The sequence below is a fragment of the Fukomys damarensis genome, unplaced genomic scaffold (assembly GCF_012274545.1).
Source record: "Fukomys damarensis isolate Sample0158 unplaced genomic scaffold, DMR_v1.0_HiC HiC_scaffold_19, whole genome shotgun sequence".
Lineage (NCBI taxonomy): Eukaryota > Metazoa > Chordata > Mammalia > Rodentia > Bathyergidae > Fukomys > Fukomys damarensis.
This window is the reverse complement of record NW_022900931.1, coordinates 34,039,667-34,060,483: the sequence shown is the minus strand read 5'-3', so window position 1 is coordinate 34,060,483 and position 20,817 is coordinate 34,039,667. Positions and strand designations below refer to the sequence as shown.

Sequence of the window (20,817 nt, the reverse complement as noted above, 5' to 3'; positions counted from 1 at the left end):
CGTGTACGCCCGGGTGCTGGCGCTGCACCCCGAGGCGCCCGGCCTCTACAACTACCTGCCCTGGCAGTACCACGCCGGCCAGGGCGCGCTGCTCTACTCGGCCGAGGTGGAGATGCTGTGCGACCAGGCGTGGGGCAGCATGCTGGAGGTGCCCGCCGGCTCCAGGCTCAACCTCACGGGCCTGGGGTACTTCTCGTGCCACTCGCACAGCGTGGTCCAGGGCTACTCCTACTTCTTCTTCCTCAGGTGGGTCGGGCGTTCCCGGGTCGTCCCCCACGCGGTGTGCGCCCCTGCTCAAGCCCACTTGGCTCCAGGCCCGCGTCTCTTCCCTGGAAACCCGAGCCGATTTCGGGGCGCTTCAGGCAGAGGTCACAGTGCTTTCCAACAAGATCAGACTTTTAAACTGGCTCCTGCGGGAGCAGACAGGAACAGTGAAGCAAGCAAACTGAAATCAGGCTTTGGCGTTCTGGCCTTCTCGCCTGTGATCCGTCGGGGTCCTCCTCGCCTGCATAGGGTGGGAAGCAAGGCTGGTTGGTTCTGAGGCACGGGAACGCAGGCAAATCACCTGTGCAGAGCAGTGGCCTGACCACGATGTGCTGTGGGTCCCGCTGCAGCGCCAAGACAACCTGGCCGTCCCTTCACCTCGGGTCTCCTGACAGCCGGCAGGTTCTCCAGAACAGCAGGTTCCTGGACCTGCTGGGCTAAAGCTCTGGGTCACAATATTTTGAGTACAGAGGTGGATCCCACAGGTGGTCCTCGCTGATTCAGGGCTGCTACAACCTGTGAGATTCTGTGAAATTGGCCTTTGGTCATGATGGAAAGCATCTGCCCCCGAATCAGGCAATTCTCACTGACTACTGGATTCCAATGAAATCTGAAATTGAAAACAGCAGGTGAAACCCTAAACTCCTTGGTTGATTTCAGTGAATGAGTGATACAGAACATCAGTGAGAAACCTGCATTTCTAGACAGCAAGGGAATTAGTCCACAGGTGGTGTGATCAATAACAGTTTCAGGTTTCCCAGTCCATAAAGCAGCTCTCTGGGTATTGGAATGATCCGATTTTTAGCCCCAGCACAATGAGAAAACAATCCCATGGAGGGGTGTTTGGAAGCTCAGGGCCACACGTGTTTTCCAAATTGAGGCCAGAATATCTAAGTTTAGAATAACATGTGCTGCTCTGTGTTGGCTTGAGGGGTTTAGCTAGATTACGCTGATTTTTTTTTAATTGCCAGGAAAGTGTAATTTCTAAATAAAGTCAGCCAAGACAGAGAGATTGCCCTTCCACACAGAGAAACGTGACTCACATTTTTCATGTTTCTATTTAGGAAAATTACTGAGAATCCAGCTGTAAAACTATGCCAGGACACACTTTGTTTTCCAAAGGAGGAGGAGTCCAAATACTCAAGCAGACTTTATTGCTTTTCTTTATCATGAAACACAATTTTGTCCACTGGCTGGGGTGGTCAGCCGAGTCTTTTTTATCTCTTGCTCTTAACGTATTTACGCAGAGTTAGGGCAGACAGACCACGTCAAATTGCATGTTGCAGATTTTCATTTCACAGGAATGTCTTGCCCTGAAGTGTGTCAGTGGCTGCATACAAATCATTTCTTCTCTGCTGTTCTGGGACCCATTGGCTGAGAACAGACTTCAATCAGTGTGTGTAGGGGATGGCAATAGAGACTCACCAGGGAGGCCATTATGCCCCCTTTTTGCCTGGATTATAAACCTCAGCTCTCTTTTTTTATGACTTTTCTAGCGAGATTTGCATCATGCTTAGTTAAAAAAAAAAGTTTACTAATATTTACTCTATACTACCTCTGTTCCAAGTACTTCATTTGCTTACCTGGTCAAATGACACCATTAAGAAAGCAGGTACAGCAGAAGACTGAGGCATAGGAGTTAGACATCTGCTTCATGTCATATACAAGATAATGCCATGGTAGGATCTGAACCCAGGTCGGCAGAATTGGCAGTTCTCTTACCTGGACACAGGATAGTGTGTCAGAAAAAAAGGCCTACTGGGGACCACAGACAGACAGACAGACAGACAGACAGACATGCAAAACATACATTCCCCCCTCTGTCCTAAAGTCAATTCTTTTGAAAACCTCCAGAATAGACTCAAGGAGCATGAAGCAAAAAACAGAAGTAACTGTAGGGACATCCTTCCCGAGGACCGCGTGGGTCATCAGGATGAACTTGACAAGACTGCCCTGAAACCCTGTGAGTCCTGCCCCAAAGCTGGTCTACCCCAGTGGTCTCAGATCCATCTCTCTTTTTTTTTAATTTCCTCCTCCCTACTAGGATGGATGAAAATTATAACCTCTTGCCTCATGGAGTTAACTTCCAAGATGCCATCTTTCCAGATACACAAGAAAACAGAAGGATGTTTTCCAGTCTCTTTCAGTTTGCAAACTGTTCCCAAGGACAGCAGCTTGTGGCTTTCTCCAGTGACTGGGAGATCCAAGAAGACAACAGGGTAAGCTCTGGTCAGACACTGTGCCACAGCAGAGCAGAACTGCTATGTCTTATATAAGGCTTGTGACTAAAAGAGTTGAGAATACTCATGCAAAACTCAGACCTAAGTGTTTGTTCTCCTCCCTCTCCCTCCCAGCTGTTAGAAAACACTACTCAGAAACTTTGGATTCCTGAGGCTTTGTTATTTGACAAGGGGTTCTTCACAATGTATGGAAACAAAATGAGATGAAAGTCGGCTTGCTGTGTCTTGGTTTCCTCTTTTGCAAAAGAGACAACAGTACCTACAGGGGCGACACCATATGATTTAAATATGTAGTTATGCAAATCCCTTGGCATCATGCTTGGAGGAGTAAATGTATACATGTGAACCATTGTGACTATTCTTGCTATGGTAGTGTTCCGTGGGAAGAAAAAGTCCTCAAGGAAATGAAATAATTATCATAGCTAACACGTCTGTGATTTTTAGATACTTGTTAAGACTGGTAGGATGGCCAGGATGACTGGGGAATAGAAGGATTGGGACTATTTGGGGTATGAAAATATAAAAGGGTCTACTAATGTGGGTCAAATGCCACTTGGCGGAAAGTTTTGAGGATTGTCACTTTTCCAAATCACAGCATTGTCACAAACGGAGTTGGGTTGGTAATGGGCAGGTCAGTCTCAGCCTGTGGGGCGGTGGGCTCTCATTCCCAGGCCCCTGTGAAGCTCTCGTTAGGCCCGTATGACGAAGTCCTGGACAGAACTCTGCTGTGGGAGTTGCCTTCCTCTAGGCTGAGGAATGGACTGGCAGACACTAGCCCCTTGGTTCCCTTTTGTTCAGCTGCGTGGAAGGGTGTGAGGGAAATCACTTCTCTGGTCTGGCTCATGGTCTATGGTAGCTGCTTTGTTTTTCCTGAGTTCTTATCTTTCACCCAGGGCTCCCTGCCTCCCAAAGGTCTCCTCAGACTTGCACAGCAGCTGGTTATGTGGGAGACAGGTATGTCTAGCCAGTGGAGGTTATTTGCTCTTTTTTGACATTTGGGCCTTTATTTCTTAGGTCTATCCTGCTGGTGGCAGCGTTGATTCCTCCAAACCCTCCTCTGTGCTTTATCAGCATGTTCTGGAAGTCTGCCTTATATTTTGCCCCTGACTTGTTTCTAAACACCTGTTTTGTTTACCCTTCTTAATCTTTACTGTTGCCCAATCTATATTGAATGGGATGCACCAGTCTAAGCCTAGTATCCAAACTGAGTCCCATCTGGTGTATTCTGAAAACAACCCTTTTGGACTTGACATTTACTTAACAAAGGCCTCGATAGTAATAGATTTATGTACAGAGTTGAAATATTCTAAAATACCGGAATAGCCCCCAAACTTTAACTACATAACTTAATTAGCCCTATGAAACTATTAACATTTCTCTGGAATTACGATTTTTCCATTATTTGGAAAAAAAACAAACAATAGGACCATGGAGAATTGTTTCAGTGTGAAAGCAGATCTATTTCTGCTGATCTGATGTTGCTCTCAGGAGAAATTCCTTTTCCCTTTCCCTAGTGCTCTGGCCTCTTAGATTACAAAGCATGGGAGTGCTGTGTCCATGGAGGAAGAGTCAAGACTGAAGGAGGAGAATCATTCCACACGGCTCGGCTTTTGAGCAGTTGAATTTAGAAATCTGACCTGAGGCACCTTGAACTTTTCAGACCTTTTGCTTGTACCATTTTTATTCCATGCCCACTTTGAAAAGAGCCACATCAGAGAGCTAAATAAAGTTAGGTCATCATTTTAACATGTAATTTAAAAAATTAAAGTTAAATAAATTAAGAATTTTATGATGCTCCCTTTTTACATAGCCTGGCACGATTAAAGCAATTGCAAACAGACAGTCGCAGAGTTACATGAAGAATTCCTGACAACTGCTTGCTCCCTTACTTTAAAAAATATTAAAATGTCCGTCTTTGTGGGAAGGTAAGCAACAGGTTGCCTTTCCTGCCCAGGATAAGCATGTCATAGAATGTTGGGGACACTCTACATTTTCCCTCAACCTTAGGCCGGATCAAAATTGCTGTTCAGATCGTTGATTTATTGCTGTAGGAATAAGGTCAGGAGACTTTCGTTAACAGAACTCACTAATCCTTTTCACGTTTGGAGAGCAGTTGTCAATGGCCTGCAACTTGCATAAATGCCCCCGCCCCCCCTCGGTGTCATCACTGTAAATCCTGTGTGCGTGTCAGTGAGTCTCTGTGCTTTCCATTGGTGATGCTGTTGCTTTCTGAGCTTCCATCAGCTAGGACAGTTGCTCCACACTCTAGTCAAGAAGAGCGCATTTTTTTTCCTCTTTGTTTTTATTTCTTTCTTTAGGAGTTACACAAGAATCCAGGACTCTAGGGTTGATCTGCAGGTTAAGAGGTGGAACAGGAGGAAAATCTTACGTAGGGGAACTTTTGTGTCACACACCCAGGGCACCAATCAACTTGGTCCTCAGGAGCAAAATCCTCCTGCACTCTGGTTCCTTTCCAGTGCCTCTCTATCTTCAAATATCCCACCCAACCCTTGGTTAATAGAAGCACAATCTTGCTTTTAAAGGTTGCCAAGAAGTCAGCAGCGGTATTAAGCACTCAGTGCCCCTCTGGTTTGGTGTCATGGTGTTAAGGGCACTTGAGGGGGTGTCTTTGGCATGTGGGAGGTTTACTGGCAGGATTCTCTCTGCACCAGCCAAGGACATTTTTCCTTCCTTTTTCTGTCCTGCTGGGTGAGTATAACAGTGAAAACAGAAGTTGAATATTTTCCCCTCTTTTCCAGTACCATCCCCTAGGAGCCAGACCTAGCCCTGACCCACGCTTACATCAGTCTGTCATAAAATGTCATGGGATGAAAATAAAATCTGTGAAGGTCGTTCTGCCCCTCATGTTCTCTCTTCCTTTTTATGGAGCTGGAAAGTGACTCCAAAAGGAAGGAGCTCTCCTCGCCTGAGTGGCCCGAGAAGGAATGTGGCCTCTTAGAAGAGCTGGACGGCTCTGCTGACTCCGGAGGAAGGACCTTGGGCAGGTCCCTTAATTTCTCACAACTGCAGTTTTCTTATCTACCACATGGGATCAGATGTATATAAACCAAAGTTTCTAAGCATCTTATTAGAGCATGTGTTTGAAAGTATTTTATAAGCTATGAAGAGTAATGCAGGGGTTTATCACGACTGTAAATTGATAATTTTAAAGCATTACCTTAAAAGTTGACATTTAAAAGTTCTTTTTAAAGCTTGCTGCTACTTCCCAGGGGAGTCCTAAAACCTTCTGCGACTGGACAGCAACAGAGCGAGGGATGAGGGTTGAGGGGACTGGGTGAAGGGAAGACACCAGCACGGTTTCTCTCCGCAGCATCTATGACTTTTGTATATCTAGTGACACTGTGAGTGTCTAGTATTCATTGAACTGGAAACAGCTACATAGATAACAAATTTTCAGGTTCAAATCTGAAAATATAAAATGGTAGCCAGTGGTTTCTCTCCCGCCTCTGATGCCCTGGTTCCCATCTACCCTCCAGAAATGAACCAGCTGTGATAAGTTCTCGTGTAACATTCGATGACTGTTTTTTATGAGCCAAATGTGCATTATTTTTTGTTGTTTTTGACACACGGCAGCACTGTGCACACTTCGCTACACATTGCTTTATTCACAATTAGATCGTAAAGATCGTTCCCCATCGACACATGTGAAGTTGCCTTATCATGTTCACGACAGGGCCATCGTCTGTGTGTGTCTTGCTGCCAGGCAGCTCTGAATTGAATTCAGTCTTTCTTTCCAGCTCAAACCACCAGTGGTGCATGCATGACTGTCCGTCGGGTGGGTTTGTGCTGCTTCTCAGGGTATCTTTGGAATCAAAGAGAGGCAGTGATTTAGCAGACCAGACGTCACTAAATTACAGTGCCTTATGGAAAAACATTAAAAATGATATTAATTGTGATACAGCTAATTTTTGGTACAGCAGCTGTAAATGCACATTCTACTCACCAGCTATGGGAACTTGTAAGATTTCCATGTTACAGTTCAGAGAATGAATGATAAACTTGTAGAAGAATTGCCATAGGCACAAATTACTTGGAAATAAATTTGTTGGTATAATGATTTTTTAAAAAAATTATTACAAATATATATTATTTGTGTTTATATTTGGGCAGTAATTATTCAAATTCAAGCAACCAAGTACATTTGATCTATTAATAGACTTTTTATTAATTTTATTAGTAAAAAAAAAACCAAGAGAAGTGAGACAATCCGTTTGTACCACCAGGGGTACAGCCCCGGATCAGATGGCAGTTTGAGCCAGCAGAAACATGTTAACTGTGGATGCACCGTTTGTACCCAGGGGTACAGCCCCGGATCAGATGGCAGTTTGAGCCAGCAGAAACATGTTAACTGTGGATGCATTGTAATATATTTAGCTAAGCCTCCTGAGGATGGGTGGTTACTATTACAGTTAGTGCTAAGTAGCATGATATTATGTATGCACCTCATTTTGTGTAATTGTCCAGTCAAATCTTCAGCAAATATTTGAACATTTACTATGAGGCAGCTGTCGTGTTAGATGCTAGGTCTCCATGGTTAGCAAAATACAAAAGCCTCATGTCCTAAGTTTGTCGACACAGTTGAAAAGTCCTACTGATGACTTATAATTTTATTTGGTTTTTTGTTGTTGTTTTTTTTTCTTGTTTTTTTTTTTTTGGTACTGGTGATCGAACTCGGGTCCTTGTGCTTGCAAGGCAGGCAGCAGAACCACTGAGCTAAATCCCCAGCCCTGACTTATAATTTTAAATGGAAACAAATACTTCAAGGACAGAAGGAAAATGAGCAGGGGCTCTAGCCGAGGTTGAAGGTGAAGAGTCTCCAAGGAACCGACGCTCGAGGTGGAGTTCTGGCTGAAGCTGGGGTTGGCAATCCAGGGAGAATCCATGCCAGGGTCCAGGGCCTGGCAAGAAAGGAAGATGTGTCCCATGGCTGGGACTGAGTGAGGGCTGAGCCGAGAGTTCTGGCCGATCTGGGCCATGCAGGGCTCGACAGGTCCCGGTGAGGACCTGGGCTCTGTCCCAGGAGCCCTGGGAACTTTCTGACCTCATGAAAGAAGGGTGATAAGATCGTTTGCGTTTTGAGAAGATCAAGCTGGCGAGAGTGGGTAAGCAGCGTGGCGTGGAGCTGTGTGTGAGGCATGCAGTGCACAGAGGTGCCGTTAAAGCCCCCGGCAGATGCTGGACGAGGCACAGACAGCGGGGAGGGGGAGAAGTGGGCGAATCGGTGAGATGTTTAGGAAAGTGTCTTTCTAACTTGGTCTTTCTGTCTGGATAGTGGCTGTGAACTAGCCCTGCCCTGACTGGGCCTGGGGATGTGGTCGTGGATGTTCACAGTGTGCCTTTGTGGGACACTTCTTATCCTGGATGATGGCCTCGTGTCTAAGTGTTGGTCCTGTGACCAGGCGTCCCTCTCACGAGAAATTTGCTTGTTCTGGTAGGTTCTCATCTGGCCTGTGTCCAGTTTATTCCTACATAATGGTCACTATCTGGACCAGGACCCGGGCCAGGAAGGCGAACAGGTTTGGTGTGCGGGTCAGAGGTGGCAACTTGACAACACAGGGACTAGCGGAAGCAATTTATTACTCACAGACCCCAGGGAGCAAAGGACAGATTGCCTCACAGGGCCACCAGGAGGGAGCGCTTTCCAGACACGGGCCAGCAGGTGGAGAGCCAAAGCAAAGGGACGTGTGGCCAAGGCTTTCACTGGGTCCTGGGCATTGCCCAAGCAGGTCTCGCTGAGGGAATGGGGTTCCACGCAGTCACGGGTTCTGTGGAGGCCCACTGTGGTGGGCAGTGGGTCCCTGCAGCTCACTGCTGTGGTCACAGTACGCAAGGACTGTGTGGGTCCATGGGCACAGTCTTGTAGGTGGTGGCAGCTGGATCAGGCAGATACCTGGATCCCCCACACTGGGGAACCAGAAGGAGACAGAGAATTGGAAATGGTTTTACCAGGAGGCAGAGAACCAGAATCCATGTCAGTGGGGACTAAGTTCTGCTTCTGGTCTGAGAAAGTCTAACTTAGGTTTGAACAGATGCTGAGGCAACAGAAGAGTGCGGGAGCTCACACAGGAATGAGGTCAATAGGTGCAGAGGTGGTTTGAGTTAGACAGGAAGTGAGGAGGGGTGGCCAGAGAGGGTCCTGTTTCTGAAACATAAAGTGTGTGTCAGCATCAACGCCAGAGATCTGGTGTAGGGCAGCGTTGGAGGGGTTCATGAGTCTGGTTCTTCAAGCGGTTCACATCTATAAGTCTGGGGCCTCAGGAAAATCCCTAAGTGGAAGAAACACCTTGGGAACTAACCATTAATTCGATGCCACTTAAAACTGGATAGGAATGAGGTTTCCAAGGAAAAGAGTTTGGAGTAAGAAAAGTAGAGTCCCTGAGACTTGTGAGATACTGACACCGATCAAGAAGGAGCAGAGAGGAAGGAAAACCAGAGGAGTCAGTGATCAGGTTTCAAGGATAAGTGCTAGCACGGTGGTGGGTGCCTGTGATCTCAGCTACTCGGGAGGCTGAGGCAGGAAGATCATGAGTTTGAGGCTAATCCGAATGACGTAGAACCTGTCATCAAACAAACAAACAAACAAAAGACGCATGATGAGTGGAACCAAGGTACTCAGTGGTTAAGTAAGAGGAGGCTAGAAAGCAACCATTCAGCTAGGATGGACTGAAGGAGAGCGTTTCTGTAGAGGGAGGGCGCAAAATTAGGCATAGTGGTGTGAGGATCAAGGGGGGCCAGAGGACGTGGAGACGGTGAGCTTGGCCCAGATGGTTTAATGCAGGTCAGAGTGTAGATGAGGGGGCAGAAGGGTTGAGGCAGGGGGTTCATTCTGTTTATGTAAAGACGGAAATCCTCCCGCTCAAACCTGTCAGCGGACAGAATTCTCATTGCCCCTTTGTGGAATGGAAACCTTTTGTCCTACTTTCTTGCTGCTGAGACACAATGACCGGCACCCGCGACCCTGAGGAGGAGAGGCTTACTTGGCTCCCGGGTGTCGAGGTTTCCGTCCATAGTTGGCTGGCTCTGGGGCAGGGCTGTGTGGCAGACGGGAAGGAGCTCGGGGTACAGCAGCGGGGAGGCGGTAGGAGGAGGAGGTGGGAGCCAGCCCCTTCCGGGCCACGCCCACCTCCTCACACCAGGCTCCTCCTCCCAGCTCACCCAGATCTATACCCTCCTCGGACTAATCCCGCGAGAGTATCGCACATCCTGAGTCAGTCACTCCCCAAAGCCCTACCCAGGAGCCCATGACGCCTTGGGGGACAGCTGGATAGAAGCCATAACACCTTTCATTTTTCTTTTGCATTGACTAGAACTTCCAATCCGAGGTTGCCTAGAGCTGTGAGTGATTTTTTAGAATATGCTAACTAGCTCTTTGTAGATGCCTTTTATAGGGTTAAGGAAGTTACCATTAGATTATAGAGTTTTAACCATGAACTAAGTTGAGTATTGTCAGACACTCTCCAGCATCTATTGAGATATCATAATGTTTTTTCTTCTAAGTTTGTTAATGAGCTGAACCATATTGTTTGGTTGTCAAATGCTAAGCCACAAATTTACCAAAACCAAAACAAAACAAATGTTGGTTTCTACATATTGATTGAATCAATGTGCTAATATTTTGTTGAGTGCTTTTTACATCATGTCCAAAGCTGTATCTCTAATTTAAATTTTCTTATAATTAAGAAAGGGTTATCCGAGTAATACTTGGCTCACAAAATGAGTTGTGAAACGTGCTTCCTCTTTTTTGGATGAGACTGTGTTGCACTGTTTTCTTCTTTGTTAGATGTTTACGTATTCATCTGCTAAGACTGCTGTGACATAGAGAACTTCTGTAAGTAATCCAAAACCTACAAAATGTTAGGAAAATGTAAAATTACTTCTGTCTCCAACAGCAGTCTGCTTTGTTTAGCTCAACATTAACAGACACCGGAGGCAATGCCCGTGAAATGGGACATCTGGCCTCATCCCTGTCCTTGACCACCCCCTTCCTGTGCACTAGGGTAGACAGCAAGAGGAATGTCGAGGTAAACTCCCTAACTACAAGGAATTGTTACTTCTGGGTTAAAGTGAACTATCTTGTGACCGTGATAACTGAAGAAATGAAATGTAACCACCTGCATGAGATCACAGCTGTAAGACCCTATACAAGAGGGAGCTGCATCCCAGCAGGGGGTTGATCACCACTGCCTTTTGGAACGCGATGGACTCGCTGTTGACTCTTTGCTGGCGGAGTCCGTTCAGCCCGTCTCTGTGCTACCACTTGCCCCTTCCTCCCGCAACAGCTGTAGCAAAGCATCACAGACAAGGGGGCTTAAGCGACAGAAATTTGTGTCTTGCTGTGTGGAGGAGGGAGGTTTTCCTAGATGAATGTCTGTTAGTCTGTCTTAAGTTGGATGAGACGTTTTTAAACCTGCACGTGATTTTCTAACACGCATTGATCATTTGGAATCTATTAATTCACTGAGTTATACAGATCTTCAGATATTTATGCAATATAACAACCCCTAATAATTAATGTCCCCATCGATCCCACTGGGAAAGTCTTTCCTGGAAGGCTGTTAGACGCACGGTGGCAACTCCCCTACGACTCGTTTTCTTTGAAATGAAGGCTTACTCTGTTCATTTCTCCAGGGATTGTCTATCAATCACTCAAACCCGAATCAACACAGTTTGTCATTCTTCCAAGTAAAAGTGATATTTGATGATGACAACTTCTAGCTGGGCTCGGAGCTTCATCGCAGGACCTTGTGACAGCCCTGCCCCTCAGCAGGTGGCAGGAATACCTCACTGTACGTGGCACTTCTCCACACATAGTATTCAAGAGTCAGGTTTCCATAAAGTCAATAATTTTTACTGGTATATTAGAGATATTGTTAAAGTAAACTGGCTTTTTGTTCCCCTCTGCCAGCACGCATGCTGAAGAATGTGATGATTTGTAGTATAACTTGGTGCCACTGCCTTGATCTGCCCTAAGGGGCCGGCAGTGTAGCCGCCTTTGCTTTTGCAGCGGCAGTGCTGGCGTTGACATGGTGACAAGGACACGTGACACCTTGACGTCGGTCAGAAAGTAGTTTGGAACCCGTGGATTCCCTGGAAGGGCCTCGGGTTCCCTGGGGACCCTGTAGCTTGGAGCTCCGGGCTGCCTTGCTGATGGAGGACGGTGAAGAGAAGGTGTGGACTTGCACTACGCACTTGATTCTGGAGGATTTAGCGATCTACGTGAACAGCGGGGTGAGACCTCAGTACGGAGCCCCGAAGAAGAGGCTGTGGAGCAACTCTGGACTTTTCAGTGATTCAGCAGCCAGGCGGGTAGCAGAGAGGCGAGTGGGAAGTTGCGTAGCTGGATCTGGGCCCACAGGGGAGGCTGTGACAGCCAGGCAAAGACTCCAGGTCAGAGAGATGGGAGACCTGGGCCCCACGCACCCTGCATGTGTCCAGGAACTAAGTGGACGTCTCGTCTTGGGTGCATTGGTTTGCCTCACAGATCTTTGTGCAGAACAGGTACCTGAAACAGCCTTAATACATTTGTTCATGGAAATCAAATCTCTTTCACCTCTGGAAAGTGAAGGAATAATGCTGTCTTTCCCTTGGGTTCTGTGAACACCAAACACTGACTGCTTCTCCTCTAAGAGTGGAGTCTTTGGAGGCCTGGGTGAGTTCAGTGGAACCTGGGGGGACGGTGCCTGAAGGGCAGGTGATGCGGGCCCCTTCCGATTCTGCTCCTGGCCCGGGCCTCCCTCAACTGGGAGACTTCTGTCTCACAACAAAGCCACTCCTGCCCTGAGCCACTTCCTACCTGCCCTCCTCCCTTTGCCGGCTGGTGTGTTTTTGTCCTCTGATGCTGATGTTGGAACACATTTGTTCTTTTTTGTGCCTCTCACAACAGCTGCAGTTAAATAATTTGTGAACATACTGGTTCAATATCTGTGCTCCTCATAGCTTACAGGATGGAAATTCCACGTAAATGTCTCCTTGTTCGTCGTTGTGTTCTTAGGACCTAGCATGGTTCCACGAACCTAGCAGGCATTCATATAGCTGAGTGATGGTGTCTGTTAGGGTTTGGGTCTAGATGTCCCTCCAAAGCCTCATGAATTCATAGGTGGCTCTTTCAGAGGTATCTGAATCTGGGATTAAGGGGGTGTGATTACTAAATCAGGACACTGATTGGTTTGGCACCGCCCTAGTCCCAGTAGCCTGGATAAAATGGGCCGAAAGGTGCTGTTAAGGTCCCTTGCTGCCTTGGAGCCAGCCAATGATGGACTGAAACTTCTACAAGCTGTGAGCTGAGTAGACCCTTCCCCTTCGACTTTGGGTGTCGGATACTTTGTCTCAGCAATGAGACACAAATGAGGGGATTATTCACCTTGGTCAAGGAAAGCTTGAAAAATTCAGTTTCTCAAGCCAGATGAGAACCTTAGCACTGCGGGAAATTCTCAAGAGAGGGGGCTTGGTTAAGACCTTGCAGGATGGCCCCTCTAGGGCCATGCTCCTCACTGCCCACTAGGGGATGGCTGCTTACCTGTTCCCAGGTGGCTCTTCATTTAGCCAGATAGAGCCAAAGCTGTGAAGAGTGAGTGGGGTGTCTTCCCCTCCCTCCCGCCCGCCCTTCCTTATCCTGTTAGGCCCTGGGAATACAGAAAGGAACAAGAGAAACGAGCTTCCTGCCCTTTGGAGCTTACAATGTAGCGAGGTGGGGGAGAGACAATTGATGCATCAGTCGACACAGAACTTTCAGAGGCTTACAGGGCTTTGGCTGAGAATTAAAAAGGAAGGAACGTGACGGAAACTGGTCGACCACCTTAGGTCAAAGAGATGACATTGAAACGGAAGCCGGAGTGACCCTGGTCAGCCATACCCACATCAGACAGAAAAGCATTTTGGGTGGAAGAAAAAGGCAGGGCAGTCGTTCCCAGGATGAAAGCAGTGTGGTGTGAGTGAGGGGTGGGAAGTGAAGCGGATCCTTGTTGGCGAGTGAAGAATGGAACCAGGTACGTTTGGACCACTCGGAGCACCGCGAGCCCAGGTGAGCAGTTTAGATTTTTGTGACGCAGGGAGCCAGGGGAGGTTTGTGGCCCCGCTTGTGGCACTCCTCTCCCCTCGCCACCGGAAAGTTTCATTGACATACAGCTATTACTTCTAAACCGAATGCTCTCACCGGTTAGTTACCAGGCTTATTGTGGGAGAGTGATTTCGGACTCACAGGGCCGCTGTAGACGGGTCCCAGGTGCCCCTCCTTTGTGTGACTCCCATGCAGCATGAGAACAGTAACGACATGCGCCTCGTACTCACTGCCCACGCGTCCCTAAATACAGGCACTCCTGGGGGGGGGCAGGGTGCGCAGTTTTGTGACACATGGCTGCCTGCATCACCACCAGAGTTGGGATACAGCACTGCCCCCATGTCGGCACAGCTCCCTCCTGCCATCTGTCTCCGCCGCCTCAATGTCTAGCCCCCAGCAACCACTACAGGCCCCTAGAACTATAATCTTCCTCTGGATATTATATAAATACGACTCTTCAGTATTCTCCTTTTGGTGTGAATATGGTACTGAGGATGGACTGAACCCAGGAGCACTCTGCCACTGAGCTACAACCCCAGGCCTGTTAGTTTTATTTTGAGACACTAACTTGCCTAGGCTGGCCTCATATTTGTGATCCTCCTGCCTCAGCCTCCTGAGTTATAGGCATGGAACACTGTACCCGGCTCTAGCATATACCTTCTGAGGTTGTTATTTTTCACTCCGCATGATTGCCTGGAGACTAATTCAGGTGGATGTATTCCTTTTTATTGCTGAGTAGTATTCCACAGTATAGATATACCCCTCTTCATTTAATCAGTCAATTCCGAAGGACATTCCAGTTTTTAGCTATTAGGAATAAAACCGCCGTGAACGTTCACACAGGCTTTGGTGCAGACATCAGTGTTCATTTCTTTTGGTCATTGCCCGGGAGTGCCATTGCTGACTCACGGGGTTAGTCCTTTTTAGTTTTAAAAGGAGCCTCCAAGCGTCCATACCATTTATATTCTCTCCAGTGTGGATGACCCAGTTCCCTGCATCATTCCCAGTGTTTGGTGATATGCTACGTCTGTCTGCGTTTGCCAACTGTGGAAATTCCGTAAAAATACCACCTTATAGTCTGCAACCTTTTGCATTGGGCTATTTTTTTTTACCAAGCAAAAGGTCTTCAGGGTTCACTTGTGTTGCCACGTGACTCAGTACTTCATAGGGAAATTCCGTAAAAATACCACCTTATAGTCTGCAACCTTTTGCATTGGGCTATTTTTTTTACCAAGCAAAAGGTCTTCAGGGTTCACTTGTGTTGCCACGTGACTCAGTACTTCATCCCCTTTGATGGCCGAGTAACGTGCCACTGTCTAGCTCTGATGCGTTCTGTTTATCCGTTCACCAGTCGGTGGATATTTAGGTTGTTTCCTCTTTGGTTGGTTACAAATAATGCTGCAATCAACATTCTCGTGTTGGTTTTCCCATGGATATGTGCTTTCCTCTTCTCTCTTGTATATTAGTAGGAATGGGATTTGGGGTCATGTGAGAACTTCTGCATTCAGTTTCTGGAGGACCTGCTGCCCTGCTCACCAAGGCACCCGTACCATGTTATGCCCCACCAGCAGAATGAGAGGGCCCCGATTTCCCTCCACGTCTCCAGTGCTTGTTGGTGCCGGTCTCTCTGGGTCTCGCCGTCCTGATGAGAGTCCAGAGGAACTTCATGGTGGTTTTGTCCTTTTCCTGATGACTAATGACACTGTGCATCTTTTCTCATGTTTTGGCCACTTGTGTGTCCTCTTAGGAAAAACACCTGTTCAAGTCCTTTGTCCATTTTTAAGCTAGACTGTCTCTTTGTTGAGTTACATGCTCATAATTACAATGCTTATAGATTTTGGATAGTAGACCTCAATTAGATAAATAACTTACACACATTCTCCCATTTGGGCTTTTTTTTTTCACACTGTGATTTCACTTGTTTCCTTAACGGCTGGTAATGTTGATCGTTTCCATTTGCATGTTTAACACTGACAAGGCCTCTGGTCAGCGTTTGTCTTTTCCTCATATTTTGTCATTATTTCTTACCCGCCTACCCCCTTTCATGCTGAGAATGGAACCCAGTGCCTTGCCCATGTTAGAGGCAAGTGTTTCACTACTAAGCTGTGTTCCCAGCTCTGTCATTTCCTCGTTACGGAGCTGTCGATACAGATATCTCTTCATAGTATGCTGAGAGTTTTTAGACTCTTCTTTGTGGAAGTCTTAAGATCTTTTTTAGTTGTTTTTTGGTACCGGGGATGGAACTCAGGACCTTGTGCTTGCGAGGCAGGAGCTGTGCCACTGAGCTAAATCCCTGGCCCAGAAGTGTTAAGGTGGATCAGAGACAACTGGCAATTATGTGATCTCACCACAACTCAGTTTCTCCATGAGCAAAATAGATCATAGTAGGTCATAAACTTGGGAACTACTGGGTCCTTCTGTCTCGGGCACTGCCTTGAGAGGTCTTCACTTGCAGCACCTGTGCCAAAGAATCAGCGGGAAGGAGCTCCGGTCATGGTCGGCTGAAGAGGCTGCAGACTCTTCATTGGCTGTGTTTCTTCCTCATTTTATTTCTATTCTTGCATAAGTTCACTTTTTAACCCCTCAAGCTTTTCCAGAGTGTCCCAGGGCATGATGTATTCAGGTGGAAAGAGAACCCGAAAGGGGTGTGGCCCTCCGTGGAGGGTCTTCGCTGTCCCCAGTGAGGAGTCTCCTCAAGCTGGCCTCCCCTGACCCATGAGATCCTCATTCTGAGGTGGTTACTATGGAAATGTGCAAAGGTACTAGGGTCAGGTCTTGAAAGACAGAACACAAGTGTCTAGGAGTCCAGCAGGTTGCTAATGCTACACAGAAGTTCTGGCTGTTGTCCCCAAGTCTCCTGCAGTGGCCAACTCCCTTGAACCCTGTCGGTGTCTCCTCCCCAAGTGGACGGACACAGGGCCTGGAAGTAATGTGCAGGAACTGTGCAAGGAGCACGGGGAGGTGTGCAAGATCTCTAGCCAGCGTTGTGGTTTTAAGTAAGGCGCAGTCATTTACATCTTTTCTCTCTTAGAAACAGAAAATGTGTCACCACCCAGGCCCTCCTTGTGGACATCTTGGGTCCTGCTAGTTGCTTAGGGGAAGGGGATAAGTGTCTGCTTTTCTCCCTCTCCTTCCCCCTGCCCCTTTCTTCCCTGCTGGCCCTGTGCTGCCATCTTCTCCAACACCAGGCAGCAGCTTGGGTGCTCCTCCTCTTCAGCACGCACTGGGGTTTCTTAGCATGCGGGGATATTTCTGGGGAATGATCACAGTGGTAGGAACAAATCCTGCCTATCACTCTTGGGCCACGGCAGATACTAAGAGGAAGGGGTAGGGCAGAATGTAATAGGGAAGGACGGTAGAATCAAAGAATGTGATGTATCTGTAGGAGGATGTTACGGTGTGACACAATATTCAGTACAATTAATTATACACTGATTAAAAATGCCATATTTATTCCAAGCATGTCTTTTTGAGTACTGATTGGAAGCTATGAATGAACAGTGATCTTAAGTTCTTTTCATAAACAAAATGAATTTAATATGTGTGTTTATGATGAAATATTAATATGGTTGATGGAGTCAGCAATAGATGTAATGTTTGAAAACTGTTTAGGAAGTCTTATTCGAAAGGCCCCGTGAGGGCTGGACTTTATATTATAAAGAAAACACCAATTAACTGACACCCCTGCCAGGGTCATTTCTTAAGCCTGCCGCCCATCCATGTTGCTAAGACGCTGCCCTCGCGCTTGGGGTCTGGTGCTTTCCGGGGAGATCCGTCCACGGAAATGGGCTGTAGATGCTGTGCTTTTCAGCATTGCGCTCAGCCATGGGCCCTAGGCGTGGTGCATTTGCTGTCGTCCTTTGGGAAGCCTTTTGGACTCCAGTACCAACAGGCATGTGGGGCCCACGGGGACCCTTCGAAGTCGCGGCCTACTCTGTCACGGACACCGCACAGGGCAGGTGCTGGTGGGCTCCGGCAGAACCGTGGCTGTGCTCCTTGCTCTGCAATTCGGCTGCACAGTGAGCTCCTCCACACCCCATCTGCCTCATCCATAAGACGGGGAATACGAGCCCCCTTCCTGGACGATTTTGACATCTAAATGAGCCTGGCGGGTGGAGTGCGGACAGGAGGAAGGGGCGGGCGGGCGGGCGAGGGGGCGGGCGGGCGGATGAGGGCCCTCGGGCGTGGCGGGTATCACACGGCCGTCTTGTGGCCCATTTAGTTACCATCTCAGAATGGGGTGGGGTACAGCTGGCGGACTGAGGAATTGGCGCTCCTGCGTGGATTCTTCTCTGCGTCTTGACTGCACGGGGTGGGCCCAGAGGCTCAGAAGCCTGGCGTGCTGTGCACTGTCTCGTGGGTGGGGCGGCAGGCTGAGGACTGGTGGGGAGGGGCACGGGTGAGTGTCTTGCTGCAGCCTGCGCAAGAGTCCTCTGAGCGCCACAACTCGTTCTTTTCCCAGGACTTACTGGCTTCTCAGCAAAAACTGAATTATTCTGCACATGGGACAAGGCATATCCAGAGGTCTGTGTGGCTATTTTCATGTATTTGTGTCATAAGAGGACTCGTGGTTCAGATGTAGAAAAGCAAACCCTGTAAGATCCCATTCTCCGGGCTGTGGATTTTTGCTTGGACACTTGAAGCTTGTGTGTCCGAATTCTCTGCCTTTGGGTCCCTGTTCACCTCCATCTCCCTGCCTGCCACCTCCACCCCAGCCGCAGCCTTCTCCTCCATACAGGCTCTCTTAAGGCAGGGAGTGCTCCTCCGCATTGCTTCCCGGAGCCGGAGACAGTGCGCTCCGCAGACGCTCCGTGAAAGTGCGTGCACGTCCAGCCACCAGCTCCTGACACCCGCTTCCTTTCGCTCTTGCTGTCCCGTGGCCATCTCCTGACTGAGGCCGCCCTTCCCTCACTCAGCGTCTGCCCTATCCATCCTCTGCCCGCCCAGCCTAGGGGAAACAGAGCAGAGGCCACATCTCCAGAGAGGCGCACAGGTTGCTTCTCAGCCAGGCCTGGGCTTGTGGCTCGGAGCAGAGCGCCAGGGCGTGATCAGGTTGAGGCGGCATTGCTCCAGTGTCTGGTTCTGATTCGTGTCTCCTGCCTTGGAGACAGTGTAGCGTGGGGTGGACGCATGTGTCTGGGGGCTCAAGGTCATGGCCACACTGTTTTGTTTTGTTTTTTGGCGCCCAGGCCTCATGCATGTGGGGTAAGCACCCTACCACCGAGCTACCCCATAGCCCTGACTGTGTTCTGATTTCCAGCCTGGTTCATTCCAACTCACTGAAACTGGGGGAAACTACTTGCAAATGAGCATTTGGCTAACTGTTACCCTTGCTAACATGGTTAAAGGGTGCAAAAAGTGAAATGCTGTGAGGTTTCCCCATAAAACTTGCTGGTGGTTTGCACAACGTATACATCTCCTCTGTCACCAGCCAGGGTTACCCCTTAGCGTGGGAGGTGCTGACCTGACCACCAGAGAACAGCTACGACTCACCTGCCTGGTTCCTGGCGGTCGACACCAGGTTTGGAGCCCCTGTTGTGGGCCCGGAACACAGGGCAGCCTGCATGTTCTGAGACCACGAGACGATAGCTCAGCATTGATTGGCTCACCATTCTCTGAGCAAAAAACTACCAGGGGTGAATGGAGCTGGTGGATTGGCTCTCAAAGGCCTTCTTCCTAAGGCTGCTGAAGCTTGGGCTTGGGGCAAGGCCCCCTGTGGACCTTGTTCTGATCTCATCAAGGGCAGTGGGGAGCCTGGGGGTGCGTGCGTCTGGGTGGACGCACAGTGAGAGCCTTCCTCACCAAGTCCTCTAAAACGGGCAGAGGCTCTGGAGACCTGTGTAGAAAGGGAGTGGCCCCACTTTCCACCAGGTCAGGGCCCTGGGAAGAGTCTGTGAATTGTGGGACCCAACCCACAACATTAATCTAACCCTGGGAAAGGCACTGACCAGGTAACCCCACCACAGAGTTAGTTAGGTGTGGACTAGATTTCTGGCATTGCCACTTGGACCCTCAGCCCGGGCTACCTCAGGATCTTGGTTATGGTTTTTAGAGACAATGTGTATAAAAGGCCAAGTACACAGCAGGTGTTCGGAAACATATGTCAATGATGAGACCCATAGAACATGCTATTGGGGAGGTTGCTGTAGTGAAACCCTAATGAGATCCAAATCTGGACATCAAACCTTCATCACTGAGTGCTATAAGCAGAGCCAACAAAGAAGCCAAGATGTTGAAAGGCCAAAGGCTTCCAGAAAACCCGTGTAGTCAGCAGTGATCTAGGATTAGGGAAAGGTCCCACCTGCAAGGCAAAGACCTCGCTGTTCAGAAAGGTGGGCGTCTCTGCTGGTCCTCAAGGGCCTCTCAGGCCTGGACTTCTTTACCCCCTCACAAGAGCTCTCCTCAATGGGCTACCAAATTCCCTTGTATTTTTAATTGCAGTAAGAACATATGCCACGGAATTTGCCATCTTAGTCACTTTTAAGTGTATGGTTCAGTAGTGTTAAGATTCTTCACATCGCTGCACACAGGCCTCCAGAACTCCTTCATCTCGTAAACTGAAACTGTCTACCATGAAATAACCAACTCATCCTCTATCCCCTTCCCACCCTGACTACACCATCGGCATCCAAGCTTCTACTTTGAGTCTCTGTAAGTTTGACTGCTCTAGGTAGAGCATATGGCAGAATTACAGTGTTTGTTCTGTGACTTTAGCATAGCGTCTCTGGTCATCCCTCTGGTAGTATATGACAAGGGTTTTGTTTGATTGTTTTTTGCTTGGGGTTGAATCCAGGGCCTTATGCTTGCTAGACAAGTACTTTGCCACTGAGCTACACCCCCAGTCCTCTATTTTTTAAAAGCTAAATATGTCATATTGTATGTGTAGACCTGTGGGTCACTTCTCCCCCTGGCTGTTGGGAATGGTGCTGTCATGGACAGGCTGGCACACGTACCAGTTTGAGCCTCTGCTTCCACTCCTCTTGGGCATATACCCAGAAATGCAATTCCTAAATCAAGTAGTCTTTCTGTTTTACTTTTTCGAGGAACCACCATACTGTTTCCATAGCAACTACGAAATTTACATTCCCACCAACAGTACATGAGGGTCTCAAAAGACAAACAAGAGTGTCAACTTCATGACATCCTCCAATTTTTTAAGTTTCTGTGTGTGTGTGTGTGTGTGTGTGTGTGTGTGTGTGTGTGTGTGTGTGTGTGTGTTTTTAATAGTAACTACCC

The 20,817-nt window shown here is 48.2% G+C and overlaps 1 protein-coding gene across 1 annotated transcript in view; it reads left to right on the top strand.

Annotated features, from left to right (window-relative positions):
• Position 1: 1 nt before the first annotated feature.
• Positions 2–20,817, top strand: part of Ccdc3 (coiled-coil domain containing 3) — a gene marked incomplete at its 5' end in the record, with an annotated part of 88,907 nt that continues 68,091 nt past the window's right edge. The window contains 2 exons of the mRNA XM_033765960.1: positions 2–246; positions 2,309–2,483. Of these exons, the coding sequence (XP_033621851.1) occupies positions 2–246; positions 2,309–2,483 (420 nt within the window). The remainder of the gene's footprint in view (positions 247–2,308; positions 2,484–20,817) is intronic.